General features: G+C 29.2%; 1 protein-coding gene across 4 annotated transcripts in view; it reads right to left on the reverse strand.

Annotated features, from left to right (window-relative positions):
• Positions 1-16168, reverse strand: part of LOC105194010 (formin-like protein) — a 125651-nt gene that overhangs the window by 18453 nt on the left and 91030 nt on the right. For all 4 annotated transcript variants that reach the window (XM_026138777.2, XM_039448178.1, XM_026138779.1 and 1 more), the window contains 7 exons: positions 13091-13406; positions 10453-10569; positions 7812-8052; positions 2324-2595; positions 773-1040; positions 565-692; positions 40-484 (listed from right to left, as the gene is read on the reverse strand). In XM_026138777.2, coding sequence (XP_025994562.1) covers positions 40-484; positions 565-692; positions 773-1040; positions 2324-2595; positions 7812-8052; positions 10453-10569; positions 13091-13406 — 1787 coding nt within the window. The remainder of the gene's footprint in view (positions 1-39; positions 485-564; positions 693-772; positions 1041-2323; positions 2596-7811; positions 8053-10452; positions 10570-13090; positions 13407-16168) is intronic.

A 16168-nucleotide genomic window follows, 5' to 3' on the forward strand; every position in this document is an offset into this window, starting at 1 on the left:
ACATCATATCAAAATTGTAACAGTTAACGCGAAGCATACCTGTCGCAGCTTTGTCGATGTACATCAACTCCGATTCAAAATTAATGAGCTCTGGGAACTTGACTCGTATCGTAGCGACGATATAATGCAAAAGGCACATTCTTTTATCAGTCGACTTCGTATCTAACAATGTATCTAAACTTTGTAATTTGAAGCCGTACGCGGGGCCCCGTTTGCTACTGTTTAGGTAGTTACCAAAGGCAAGAATTATTTCTAATACTGATCTCAGTTTCTTCGAACTCTTAACTGAACTGGACGCGGATATCACAGCGTGTATTTGAGGCGTAATAAGGTGTAAATTGTCGAAGAAGTTTCCTATGTAATTCATAATTGACAGTTTGGTAGAGATTCTTTCCACTTTACCGAGTTGCATCAAAAATTTGTCTTCTTCCGTCAATAAACTGACGTTTTTCTTTTCTATAATGTATTCGCGGTAAGCCTTGATCTGAAATCAATTTATATTATTTCATCATGTCATGATTTTTTTAAACAGCAGTACTCATATTGAATGTAAAACAGACGTACTTCTTGATCTGTAGGTACCATACGTTGTAACAATTCCACATTTTCAAGTGAAAGGACTTTTAAGTCTAGAGCATTTACCGCCATTATCACTTTCTCGACTGGCATTTCCATTTTTCGGCGTGATATAGCTAATTGAAAGAAAATGATAAATGAGCAATGAGCAAGTTTTTTTCTGCGCATCACGTCAGCATAAATAATGTTCATTTACCAATATTTCGCAGTCTCGTATGTTCCAAAAGTGATACGTTTTCGGGTTTCTTGAATCGTTTACTCGGAAAGCTTTGAAGCCCGTCGATTTCACTGTTACCATTAGCTACGTGTCCACTCATACCGATCTTGAATCGTTCTTCAAAGTCGGAAAAGTCGATCTGGTTGTGCAAACGATCATCGTCTAATTCATTGAAGATAGTACCTCGCACTTGATTAGGTTTCAGAGCGATCCAATTGAGAGTGGGAAGTTTGTACTTTGTTTGGACCTAAATAAGAACGTAATTTCATATTAAGTCAAAGCAACAATCTGAGAGTAAAGAAAATAATACAATATTTTTTTGTTGGCAAAATGTAAAAGATCTAATGATTTTTAAAATAATAATTATGAAAATCGCCATATTGAAATGACTCGCCGAAGAGGACGAGCAAGAAAATTTTGAGTTTCTAGAAGACTGGGGGTCGGCGTTGGAAAAGGTGATGCTCGATAACTCGAAGCAACAACACGGGATAATGGGAAACCTAAAATGGCAGTCCAGGTTAAGCTGAGAAAGTCAGAAAATTCAAGAAACATCGAGACTGAACATTGCACTGTATTAATACTGATAAACATATGATCTGCGTAGATGATTAAAAAAATAAAAATTTATAATCCTAATATAACCGGGAAGTGTAATCAAACACATAGAAAAATGTTGAGTACTAAGAACTGCTTTCAACTAGTATTGTTATTTTTTCGTTAGTTTAATTTGTTAAAAACCTGTAGCTCACACTTTTTTCTATATAAAATCTACTAAAATAAAGTTTTGGAAAAAGAAAATAAAATTTGAACAATTTTTTTGCAAACTGCATACTATAAACAATAGTGAGTATATTATTGATAACATCATTAGATCATTTTACACGTTTGTAAAAATGTTTTGTTTATAGTTTTCACTTTTATATTTTCTTCGTAGCGCGGTTTAAAACAAAATCGCAATGCAATGTAAACTGATACACTTCTCTTTATGAGAATAGACAATAACTATGCAATTTTCAAATACAATGTTGACAAATATTTCATAATTTTTTCACATTTTCTTTAATACCTTAAGATAGGAAAAATAGCGTCGGCTATTAATACGGTGTCAAAAAAACATATGAAGTAGGAGAGTTCAATTCTCGAGTTTTAATTCTATAAACTTGGTTTAATATATAAAAATATATGTTATTACTTGTCAATTTATTTTATAGTTAACTCCTTTTACGGAGTCGTGTCTGAATTTTGCCATTACTATTTACTATGCCACTTTTAGGGCCCATTTTCTCACTCTTTTCAAGTTATGATACGAAAACATTAATTATTACAAAATACGAAACATTATTATAAAAACCATCTGATAGAAGACACTTTTTACTTTTATTCATGTTTTTAAGGTTTATTTTTAGCTTTTGTTTAAGAAATATTATATGTAAACAAAATAAATGTCAATATTGATGACTTGTCTCTATTATAATCAATATTTTTGCATCTTAATATAGTACCGAAATGCAGGATCAATAAAATATATACTTTTCGTTTAATAGTCATTGCTCCATTAGGTGCTTGCATCATGCCGGCAGGTGGTGGAGGTATCGGAACAGGTGGTGGTAACTTGTGATCTCCCAGAGAAAGAGGTGTTACAGGGAGCGGCGGCGGACACGGCGGCGGAGGTGGAGGTGGTGGCACTGGTGCCGCTGGAAGCGCTTCATGTAACGTAGGCGATGGTGTCGAGGCAAATGTCTCGGATGTGATGTTGTCTGAATTCAGAGGACTTGTCGCGATACCGTTTCGTAGACTAGCGGCTGAAAAATCAACAGTCATTTGTATGGACTCTTATTTTATAATATATCTATTTTTTATAACATTATAGTATTATATTGTATTATATTTGTAGATTTTACAACACAATAGTACAAAAACTAAAAATATTATACTGTAGTATTATTATTTATAATACATTATTGCCGTATAGTATTCATGGTATTTATGAGGGAGGAGAGGGTATTATGGTTACTCCCATTATCTCCGTTATTAGATAACAAATAATATGTGTTTATGGAATTATTCAATTAGTAGTATGCCGTTTTTTAGTGGCGCTGATATGTCAATACACAATAGCTAATAATTGTTATAAGGCATTTTTACTTTGCACTTCTAAACTTTTTCAAGGTATATTTTAGCACTTAATTACACATACTTCCTCATTATTTTTAAATTTGAAGGTATTATCACACAAATGTATGTACACTAGAGTGTTTTTTTGTTATTTAACTTTTATTCGGCTGTACACACTTCGAGTTATGCAGAGTTAAACAATAATATGGAATTTTGTTAATAAGGTTTTTTTAAACAAAAATTTTATATCAAAATATTTCTTCAATAAATCAATTGTTACTCGGCAATGTTCAAAAATATTAGAGATATTATTTTATGTTTGTTGTTTACTGTTAAACAGGGATAAAATAATATTTCTCATGATATCTTTAGAGTCTTTGAACGCAGTAAAATTTTAAATCAGGAAAATTCAAAATTAAAGATATATAATTTTATAACAAAATACTGTGTTTTTTAAAACTAAACCGATTTTTAAAATATTAATATTTTTGGGCTAGCCATATTATGATCACTTTTTTTCTTCCACTGATTATGCAGTATATCACATTTCTATAAATCACGTCCTAAGTGATAAATATTTCATTACTTTGAGTCTAGAATCTATTAAACAACACTTTGACGAATATAATTGTTCCAGTTTCAATATAAAATATTGATTATAAATAAAGTTATTCAATAAAATAAAAATGGGCGCCATATTACCTTCTCCTTTACTAAATTATTTATAGTAAATATTTAATTTGATTTATTAAGGATTAATAAAATAATGGAAAATTATTTTTAAAAATAATTGTCATTGTTACTACTCATTGATTCTCAAAAATATCTCGTTATCATTATTTGAAAAGTAATGATTCATTACTTTTTCCATTACGTTTTTAATGTTAAAATAAAATTAGATTAAATAAAAAATTTACTTTTGTAGTATTGCTTGTTAAAATATTAATAAAAGCAATAAAATTTTTTATGTTAATTCGTAAGATTACACAAAATTTAAAGACAGATATTTTAAAATATTCAAAATACAAATTAAAAAATTTTGATTTTTATTAAATTTGTAAATATAATCTTTTTTAACTTTCAATTAAGCTTAAACATTTTAATACGATAATTTTAAAATAATAGTGTTCCTAAAATGTATAAAACTACAAATATTATATAGAATTATATTATATGGATCATAATATAACTAGTTAAATTTTATCGATATTTTTTATTAAAGTTAATAAACTTTTATAGTAAAAAGGTAAATAAACGAGGGAAAGTAAAAATTAAAACAATAAAATTGAATCAATGTGTATATATTTAAAAAAAAACGTCGCGTTTTCACGTTTATTTCATTAATTTTGTTTAATATATGCAGCGTCTTTTTGAAATATATATATTGTTATATTGATTTAATGTCTTTTAATTTTTGTTCGTTTTCATAGCAGTCGTCTATTTACTTTCATATTGTTGATTATTTATACGAACTTGATTTTGTTACATTATTTTTTATAGTAAAAGTTGGTATAATCTATTATGTTATATTCTGTAGATAATCTCTTGAAGATGACACTAAGAATTACTGATACTAAATAGTTTTTCAATTGATGCACTGCTCGATAAAGCTGTTAAATTTAATAAATGCTATTTTATGGTTCATTTTCGTGTGACAATCAAGCCTCTTTAGAAATCAATTCTCTGGGCTCCACAGATGATGTGTGCCGATGAAAAAGTCATCGTAAAATAATCATTTTTACTTAAGTTTGGAGAATTTTCATAAAATTTGTTTTTATGTTAATATGATTCGGTGTTTGATTTATGATATATTAAAATTAATCTTAAGATTTTCAGTATAACAACAAACTATGACCAGTATTCATAATCAAAAAAACCGGAAAAATATTTTCGGTTAGGTTACGGTTACGGTTAGGTCGATTAGCCTGCACAATATTTCGGTTTCGGTCTGACTAAAATAATGGTTATGATCTGGTTATCGGTTTCGGTTTCGGTTTCGGTCCGGTCAGGGTCCCTGTTTAAAATTGAAATTTGATGTGTTTCATGATATATTTCGGACTCTGCGCAAAAGCCCCCTTTTCCTCAGCACTATGTAGCAGCCCTAGTAACATTTTCTGCAGGACAAAATCTGTGTGCAATTAATTGCAGTAAAATTGAGACAGATATGCAGAAGATTATTCTCAATACAGTTATGCTGACAAATTGCTAGCAGACTACTTCAAGATTCGTGCACTGTACTCGTAAATAAACTATTTGCAGAAACTTGGTACAAAACTTGAGCTATCTTGAAGTTTCTTCCCGCAACTGCAGTCTGTAAACAGTCTAGCAAAGTTCTTAAGCAAAGTAACATAAGATTTTTTCAACAGAAATAGCGTGCAGATATTTTATAGATCTTGTTCAAATATGATCTGCAGATTTTTGTAAGTTTCTTACAACAGAAATGGCGCGCAGATCTTGTACAGATATTGCACAAATACGATCTGCAGATTTCTGCAAGTTTCTTACAACAGAAATGACGCGCAGATATTGTACAGATTTTGCTCAATCAGCCGCAAAAAGATCTGTTGCAAAGTTTGTAATAATTTCGGATTTAAATAAATTTAACAAGTGAGTGGCGTCACCACTGCCGACACCCCAGCTCATACTTCAGTGAGACTTTTAGAAGCTGCTTATCATATTATAACCTCAAGACAAATACTCGCTCTTGTTCTTTTCAAACGTGACGTGTGGGACGATGTTCCACATAAAATTTTATATTTTTACATGTAAATAATAATTTACATTATTATTTAATCCTGTACATAAAATAAATATTTAATTCAAATTTAATCTATTTTTAATCCTTTTTAACGAAAAGGATACATGAAATATTTTTTTTGTAAACTAAACATTTATTAATGTATTCTGTTTTAAGAGGTAACACCACTGTAGAGTTTTTGAAAAATCGATTTTTTTTATTGCTTTAAAAAATACTTTGAACGTTCTAGAATGAGATAAAAAAAAACGTCTTATGTCTGTTACAAATTTATTTTTGTGAAATTTCGCGCTTTTAAGTGTGTCGGGCTGCTCTAAAACGACTACCTACGGCGCATCGATACCTGCTCGAAAGGTACAGCCTAATGACTTATCAAACCTATTTACGAGGAGCTAAGCTCTGATAATTTTCTAAATCGTTGCTTGGAAGGCTACATTCAAAATAACGTTTCAATGTTGCTGTATGGAACTTGGTCCCAAAATCTCAAAAAGAAAATGAGGAAGAATACTTGAGTAAAGAAGGGCTGCTTTATGGTCCTGGAATAGCAGATTAATGGTAAAAAATTTCAAATAGCCATATTTTTCATTTTTTTACGTCCAAAACACGTCTCTAAACTTTGAACGCGTTTTTCTCAAAACATGGTTTTTTAAAATGGCACGCAGCATAACTCAATTTTCATTCTTTTCACTCGAAATTTTAACCACTTCTTTAAAATAACATTTCAAAGAGAAACACGTACGGAATTTTCGATAAATTGATTAGAACATTATTTATTGACAAATGATTGCCTGTTTTTTTCGTCAAAAATGGAACTTTTTTTTAAATGCTTGCCAATTATTATAATAATAAATAAATATTTCTCAAATTCCGTACGCGTTTCTCTAGCTATACTCATGTAGATTAAGAAAAAATGTTTTGTTTTGTTCCAGATAAATATCTACGATGGTTCTACTGCGTGCGCAAACCACTTTAAAATAAACACGTCTTACGACAATGACTCTAGCGTCGCCATTTTTTAATATTTTGTAATAAAAAAAATTTTATGAACACTTAAAAACATGTTTAATAACATCCTTAAATATTATTATCTTCTTACTTTTCCTTTTATGCAAAAAAAAGCTTTAATTGGGCCGTCTATAGTAGTGTTACCCCTTAATAAATCTATCTGGGTTCCAATCTTATTTTCAATCGGTTTTAATACCGTATTTTCGATGCAGAAATCCCGATCAATTCGGATTGCCTTTTCTTTTTATCGGTTTTAATCACACATTTTCGGCAGGGAAGTATCTTGAGACTATATTAATATTCTGGTGAATGAATTTTGCAGATCTTGTAGCAAATATATACAAATTTCTTACAAGAATTTGACTGCAGAATTTTTCAGAAGAATTAAGCAGAATGAGGAAGCAAATCATAACATACTGTTGGCAGAACATGTCAAAAATCTGCTGTAAATTTACAGCAGTCTTGCAGAAAATTGCTACTAGGGTAGTATGCTAACTTTAGATAGAGTATATGCGAGTAACTTGTGCGAACAAACCAGTTCGAATGTGTTTTGCCCGGTTTTTATATATAAGATTACTCACAAAAAAATTTCACTCACACACAATAATAGCCCCACAGACCCCAACAAAACTTTGATGCCGTGTCATTCAAATTCTAGTTGATCAATAAATTTGATCAACCATATCAATCAAAAGAGATTTCAAACTTTTTTTACATCCTGGTCCAAACCTCCTATCTCATTCTCACCACAGAATTTCTCTGACCTCCTTATGTATTTAAGGGTTAAGGCTATATTGAGTAATGTTTTAAATTGGCTTTGTCTTAATACGATTTTGTGATTGAGTAATGACATTTTAAGACAGTACTTGGGACGATCTTAAATATAAGAACCGATTATAAATACTAGCCAAAAAATATCAGTTGAAACATGACTAAATACATGAAAATTATGTCATTGATGGTCTAAAATGTAAAAAGTAACAATAAAAGTAATTGTTAAATTTGTTATCATTAATGAAAAAATGTAATTACGTTACTGTTGCAATTACCAGAAAAAAATAACGCCGTTACTTCCTTACTCTAAGTTTTATAGTATTTACGTAAGTCTATTCCTTAAATACATTGATCCAAAAAGTAAGATACCTGACGAGCCCTTCGTAAGTGTTCCCGTAAGGTTCTCCAGCTCGATGATCTTGTTCTCGAGAACGCTCTGTCTTCGGGCGGAATCCTGCCTTTGCCTCTTCAAGGCTGCGAGTTCCTCTTCCACTGATCTACGCGCTTCCAAGGCCTCGGTGTACTCCACCTTGATAGCACCCAATTCTGTTTCCAGTTCCGCCAATTTCGCGAGTGATTCTCTTTCTAATTCTGCCATACGATCGTGCGCCTGTGTCACATGCAATTAAATAACAATAGATTAATGTCGAAATATACAAACCAATAAATGCACAAGACTGAATAAGAGTCCTAGCGTTCTCGTGGCACGCGTCTTAAAACATGTGTGCACAAGACTAGATTTGTTGCATCCTTCTCCACCTCCACTCTTTTTCTTTAGTCTCTTCCAATGAAATAAATAAAAGAAATTTCCTGAGGATCCCAGATATAACCATATGTATATGTATGTGCACATACATATACATTTTTTTATGTTTAATGATAGTTTTCACCAGTCTTACTATCCTTGCAATTAATCTTGTTATTGTTATTCTTTTTGTTAATGTTTCATATTAAACAGACAAAATTATTGACGGTCAAAACAATTTTTTTAATTTAAAAAAAATTGTGTAAATTTAGAGCTTTGTAACAAATTTCTTTATTTTCTTTGATCCTTTTCCGTAAAACCTTTAGTTTTGAAGTTAAAAAACATTTTATTAAAAATGAGTTTTTACATAAAAAATTCGATATTATTACTAAATATTACGGTATTAATTTTTTCCAAAAAGCATTTTAAAGCTCAGCCTACTTTAAAATGCTTTTATATTAAATTTTGTTCAATAATGTTTCATTAAATTGCAACGCTTCAAAATAAAACAAAAATAGTGCTAAAAATATCAATTTTCAATTATATGTAATTTAAGAACAATGAAAATGTAGAAATAAAATTCAAACACAGATTTAAAGCCTTGTCTTTGTTCTTTAAAATGCGTGGTTCTCTATGATATTTTTTCATCGAGATATTTAAATTTTCGTGAAATGCAAAAAAATTGCAAGTGTTTCCAAACTTTTGACCAGCACTGTACAGGGATTGGACAAAATAATATGAACACCTATTCTGACTCCGAAAAATAGGCGTAATTCAAGAGAGTGTAACTTTGTCAAAAGTGATTAAAAAAAATTAAAAAAAAGCATTTTAAAGCTTGAAATCTCTAGTTTTGAAATTGATAAGTCATTAAACAATTTACAAATTGTTTACAAAGTTACGCGGATTTAAATGAGGATGCGTCAAATTTCAAAATATTTTACAAACTTTGCAACGCTCCATGACACAAAATAAAAATTGCACGCAAATGCAGTTTACAGCATTCAAAAACGTGGATCTTTGCCTTTAATTTGCGTTTTTCATGAGCGTTGTACAATTTTTTTTTCACTGAGTTAGGCAACATTGAAGCAAAAATGGCTTCTTTTGCTTCAATTTTGTATAATTCGTGGAGCTTTGTAAAGTTTGTACAAATATTTTGAGATTTGACGCATCCCCATTTAAATCCGCGTAACTTCGTAAATAATCTGTAAATCGTTTAATGACTTATCAATTTCAAAATTAGAGATTTCAAGCTTTAAAATACTTTTTTTTTAAATTTTTTTACGTTTTTAACAAAGTTACACTCTCTTGAATTATGCCTATTTTTCGGAGTCAGAATAGGTGTTCATATTGTCCAATCCCTATATGTATAAAATTGTACTTCAAGCAAACAAATAGATAGATACACACATCAAGATATTCATTTTTTTATAATATTTAAATTCATAAAACTTGTAAACAGATTTGTAAAATTAAACATACATGCAAATCATGTACATAGCATCAAATATAAGAGAGTCAAAGTGGCTCTAACGATCCTTCTAGGTAGACAACTAAATAAAAAATCAACTATAATATATAAAAGCTTTTTTACCAAAATTAAAAATATAAGAAATAATGAAAAGCCACAAAAGAATATTATGTAGAAGTAAAATTGAAATAAGTTATAGCAGTTGAATTTTACAAGAAGCCAAATTGGCTGCTTCGGTCTTTTTGGCATTATAGAACCAAAGTTACACCGGAAATTTTTCAGTTTTGAAAACATCAAAATGTTTGAAAATTTCTCTATAAAAATACTCAATCTTTCTTTGCACAAAAATTTCAATTTTTTATTGTTTCAAATATTCTATTAGAGTTGCATCCGAAAACACTACCCAAGTATCTCCATGTACCATTTTAGTTTTATTGTTCACCAAATATTAAACAACCATACAATGATACATGGAAGCAATGCTTTCGTGAAGGTGGAAGTAACGCTTTTACCATTATTAAACTTTAATTGGATTTTTTGAATGGGTTTTTGTAAGTGAGTTTTTTAAGTGGGTTTAAATAATTTTTTTCTTAATGGATTCAACCCTATAAAACATAGTGAGTTTTTATTAGGTTGGGCTCATCAGATCCTATTTTAAACGACTATAATTTGGTGCATTTTTTATATAAAGTTAGTGCCAATCTTATGGATTATTTCTTTGTTTTAGCCCATTTTTTCTTTCTTCTAATAATTTCATATAGTGGTATAGAAAAAACAATAAGTTTAATATCACTTACATGACCAAGTTCGTCTTCTAATTCCGCTACTTTTTCCAATGCCGCGGTTTTTGTTTCACTGTCTTCCATCAAAGCAGCTACATCAAACACGTTATCTAGATAAGCTGAGATTTGAACCTAAAAACGAAATAACATGTGACAATTCGTACAAAAACATAAAGGCGAAATTGTGACAATTCGTACAAAAACATAAAGGCGAAATTGTGACAATTCGTACAAAAACATAAAGGCGAAATTGTGCAATAGTCCCATATTGTCCCATTCGATTTTGCTCATTTAGTTATATCAAATTGATAAAGGTAAATATTGTACAACTTTGAGCCTACAATATATTAAATAATATTTTGATGAATATAATCATTAAGTTTCAATATAAAATATTGATCATTAATAAAACTTATTAAATAAAATGTAAATAATTAATAATACCACCCATAATACCATAATATTACCTTTTCCTCTACGTAATAAATAACATATATTAAATAATTAGAAAAAGAATTAAAAAATAAGAAGAGTGTTACGAAAACGCCTGGTTTTGCTATACTTGGGGGAAGTAAAATATCATGTATTACAGTTTTTGAAGCAAGAAATTTGATGGATCTAGTTAAAATTACGTTGCATGACGGAAATACATAAAAAATTGCGTTTAAATTGGGAAAACGCGTGGCATTGCAGTTACTCACGAGGACTCTACGTTACATGTATCAGTGGTATTATACATAGTGTAATACTTCATGTTTTAACATTAGAAATACAAAATATTTTCTAAAATGGCAGAATATTTACAAAATTTCATAAATTATGCTAATTCAATAGTGAAACTATCAGACAAGTTTCCATGCACTTGCACGGTGCGCCGCGGTGGCGGCGGTTCGCTGAAGAAGAAGCCGTCCCAGATGTGTTCATGCAAACACACGTGTCTGATATTTTCGCCAATAAATAGTATTTTTATAGGACAGTCTATTTTAATGTCAAAACGTAATCACACCGTGTATCATCAATTCGTATAGCATATTAATCCATCTTGCAAATAATTGCAATGCCACGTGTTTTCCTGATTGAACCCTACATTTATTTTTGGTTACCTTCCTGCCTATGGATTTGTGTGGAATCCCGTAACTTTGACACGTTATATCTTTGAACAAAAAGCGCATTTTTTGTTCATAAAATATGACATCCATACCTCAGAGTCTGATAAAGACGATAAACGAGACCTGAATCAAAAATATTTTATTCTGAAGTAATTATAATTTTTTTTAAAAGATCGTATTGCCAAAATTCGCAAAAAATGAGTACTTTGAATAAAGTTTTTTTTGAACTTCAATCCTAGTCTTCAAATTAAATTATAAACAAGTTACAGCAATATAAAAAATCGCATAATGTACGTCGTATCCATGTATGGGGAGCTAGGGTTAAACGTAATTTTTTATGTGCTCCTGTCATAAACGTAATTTTAATTAGGACCTTTTATCGCCTCAAAAAGTATAAGAAATGATATTCGTTTTATCCCCCCCCCCCCTCAAGTAAAAAACAGGCCGTTAATAACACTCTTCTTTGATAAGCACAGGTTTTTTTGCCAGGTCTTGCCATCCATGAAATTACTAACAAATAAATCTATCAAAATATTACACTAAGATTTTGATAAGCTTTAAATAAATATATTATAATCTAAATCAAAATAAAAGACTTTTTTTTATACGTATTTATATTATCATTAAAGCGGTGAAACATACTCTTGAAAAAAATCGGTACTTTTTATTTCTGAGCACTGTCGGTAAAAAATATTAAAAAAAACGTTTTAAACAAAAGTTTTATGTTTTTCTATATATTTTACAACAATTTACTCACATTTTTCGGAAATGTCATTTTTTTCGAAATTCTCCTTTTCCTCTAAATTTCGAGAGCGTGTTTCACCTCCTTAACAGTCGTATAAGGTATATTGGACTAAATACTCGGATACGGATCAATTTATTTTCGATTCATTATGTAGAAAAAGAATAAAATCAGTGACATCACAACTGTGTCATTCTATTAATAAAGTGTTTCTTTTTTCTTCAATTTTAATTTTTTTTATATTTGTCTTTCTAATTACAAGTATAAACTTTTTTATTTATAACTGTTATAACAAATATTTCAATTTACTATGATCGTTAGCAAATAAACAGAAAATAGTTACACAAATAATTAAAAAAGCGTCAAATAATCGAGCTGGATTTTTGTTGCCTATTATTCTATATGTAAATCATGATTACATTTTCAATTTTTATAAATTGCGCGCCAAACATACGCGTCGGTCTTTAAACACAATTATAAATTAAATCTCTATTTAATGTATAACATACTGACATAATTAGACATGATATAATAGATATAATGTCATAAATTAAAGAGAATAGTTATAATAGATTTCTATCGCTTTATTTTTCTTGCTCCTAATAAAACTGATTAAAAAAAACAAATATAATTTAAAAATATACATATATTTATATATTATACATGTATTTATTTATTATAATCAATGTATTATTTATTATAATTTTATAATATTTACTTATATAATATTATACGTAATATTATGTTATATCTATAATATTTAATTTATAACACGTACTCAGTTGACTGAATTTTAACTGACCTGCAAATCTTCGCTTTCCGTGTGTCTGAGCTTCTCGAGATACTCGTCTAATCCCAGCTTCGTGAATTCATATTGCAGATGCACCCTAAAGTTCATGTCCTCCACTGAATGTACGATGATATTAACAAACTGCATACAGGCGACCATAAACTCTATATGAAAGCTGTCGTACTGGGTGAAATATGCCATAAGCGTCGTAAATCTTCTCCTCTCGGAACACATCTCTTTAAAGTTATCGAATGCTGACAAAATAATCTCGTGGCCGCCCTTCACCAAGCAGATAGCAGCAAGAAGTTCTAACACTAGAGCTTTTGTCCTGAAAAGGTGGTACACTTTATTGCATTGAGGATAGAGAGTAAGTATTCAAAATAATTTGGTGGGAAAAGATATAAAATATACGATAATTTTTAAACAAAGATAAATTCTTAGATTGTTTATCAGCTTAAAAAGTGGCTTTTCATTCATTTTTATTCATTCACGTCTTTTAATACAGAAGATTTTAATACTATCACTTCAAAATAATAAATAACGGATAAAATTTAAGCAATAAAAATGATAATTTATTGTTTAAAAACATTTTCTTTATAAAAGAAATTTTATACGATCAATAATACTGTATCAAGAAATACTGACAATATTATTAATCGTGTATGATTAATATTAATGGATTGATGTAGAATGACAGTGATCTAAATTATAATACTTGATTCTTAAGCACCAGTACTGTTGTGGGGTAGAAATATTGACAATAATACTGATCATACAAAGAGAGCGTATCAGTATTTTTATTAGCATAGTTCCACAATCGTGTATAACATAATCGCAGAAATAATTTTAAATTATAAAAATAAATTTTAAGTTGTAAAAGTTGATGCACTGTTTAGAATAACGGATTCAATATTGTTGATCATATTGTGTTATTGATCGAGTAGGGCCCGTATAATATTAATGAAAAGTAGTGATATAAAAAAAGTAAAAAAGAGTTTATAATGATTTAAATTAAAACACAAGCGACGTTGACATTTTTTCTAATGTGATATCATGTTTAAAGAAAATTGTATAATTCACGAATATTTAGTACTCTTGCACGAAAATAATACGGTAAAACTTCAAAACGTTCCTTAAGTTTTATTTTTATTTATAAATATAGTTTTTCAAAATTCTTATAATTTTGTTTACAATTGAATTACTTAAAACTCTTCTTCCCATAAAATTCAATAGAGAAGAAAATAATATGACATCCATTTTTATTTCATTATGTTAATAATCAATATTTTATATTGAAACTTGAACGATTATATTCATCAAAGTGTTGTTTAACAAATTCTAGACTCAAAGTAATGAAACATTTATTACTTGGGACGTGATTTATAAAAATGTGACGTATTGCCTAATTAGTGGAAGAGGAAAAGTGGTAATAATGTGATTAGTCCAAAAATAAATTTACAAATTAGTTTAGTTTAAAAAACCCAATATTTTGTTACAAAATTAGATATTTTTTATTTTCTATTGTTTAGAATTTTCTTGCGTTTAGTAACATTAGAGATATTATTTTATCCTTGTTTAACATTAAACAACAAGGATAAAATGATATCTCTGTTTCTGAATACAGCTCTTTAGAGTAACAATCGATTTATTGAAGAAATATTTTGATATGAAAAATTTGGTTAAAAAACTATACTAACAAAATCCTATCTTATTGTTTAACTTTGCATAACTCGAAATGTGTACAGGGGAATAAAAAGTTAAATAATAAAAAAAAGCACTCAAATGTATACACATTCGTGTGATAATAGACTGAATTTTAAAAACAATAAGGAAATATGTGTAATTAAGTATCTACTAAAATGTACCTTGAAAAAGTTTTGAAGTGCTCAAAAATAAAAATGCCTTACAACAATTTCAACTATTGTGTAATGGCCAAGATTGGGAAATAACATGTTACCACCGACGAGAGACTATTAAAGACCGCTAACTTTACGAGAATTTGTGTGACTGTTAAATTTTTAATGATAAACTGATAATATAGTACTAATTTTATGATTTATTGTTATCCTGATATTTTATAGATATGTTTATGTATTTGTAACCCAAAAATTCTCGATTTTAATTAAAAATTGCAGTTTTAATGTTAACATCCAAGTTTGATTATCGACAGAGATAGTAACTGATAAAAAAAAATTGAAATTTTGAATGAAGCAATATATACAATGTTATTGCATATAAGTATGCATACTTGCTTATAAAGTATTTGTATAATAAAAAAATCAAGATTTTTAATAAAGTATCCGTGCTAGTATTGTTTGTGTGATTTTATATACTTTCCTCAAATTCAATGAACTGAGCGCCAAAATTTTTTCAGTCATAACACAGCTCTACATTGAACAAGATTTAGTAATATCACGTATTATTAAAATTGAAATTAATATTAACTCTTCCCCTCTCTTGAAAAACTGTAAAGAAATTTGTTGCGAAAAATATCAACTCAGTCAGGGTAAATTTGAGGAAAGTATATAAAATTACACAAATAATACAAGCACAGAGATCTAGCTGCGACCTGTTGAAAGCGTTCTTGTTTGAGTTATGTTATTACAATAACGGTCAAATATCTTTCTACTTTCAAATATTTGTGTTAACAATCATATAGTCGATATTATGTCATCGCTCGTCAATTACCAGCGAGCCACTCTGGAACCCTCGTGACGGTCACAAAAATTTACGCAGGGTTGACGGTCTTTAATAGTCTCTCGTCGGTGGTATTTATAACTCCGTTACTGTTTTCGTTATTTTTCTTTACGGTAACAAGCGTTACTTTTTCGTCTGTAACGGTAACGTCGTTACATTTTTACAATAACAAATTCAGTCATTACTTTTATAGTTACTTTAGTTCCTTATTATCTACTATATTCAGTAGATCGCGCGCTGATTGCGCATTAAAGTCTTGATTGGATGCAAATATTCTAAACAAATATTTCTATCCACATCAAATAGCAATAAATTTTACAAAATCAAAATAATGTGTAATGTATATATAATTCGAATATGTTTTTAAATATATGATTAATCATTAAATTAGTT

The sequence above is a fragment of the Solenopsis invicta genome, chromosome 4, assembly GCF_016802725.1.
Source record: "Solenopsis invicta isolate M01_SB chromosome 4, UNIL_Sinv_3.0, whole genome shotgun sequence".
Classification (NCBI taxonomy): domain Eukaryota; kingdom Metazoa; phylum Arthropoda; class Insecta; order Hymenoptera; family Formicidae; genus Solenopsis; species Solenopsis invicta.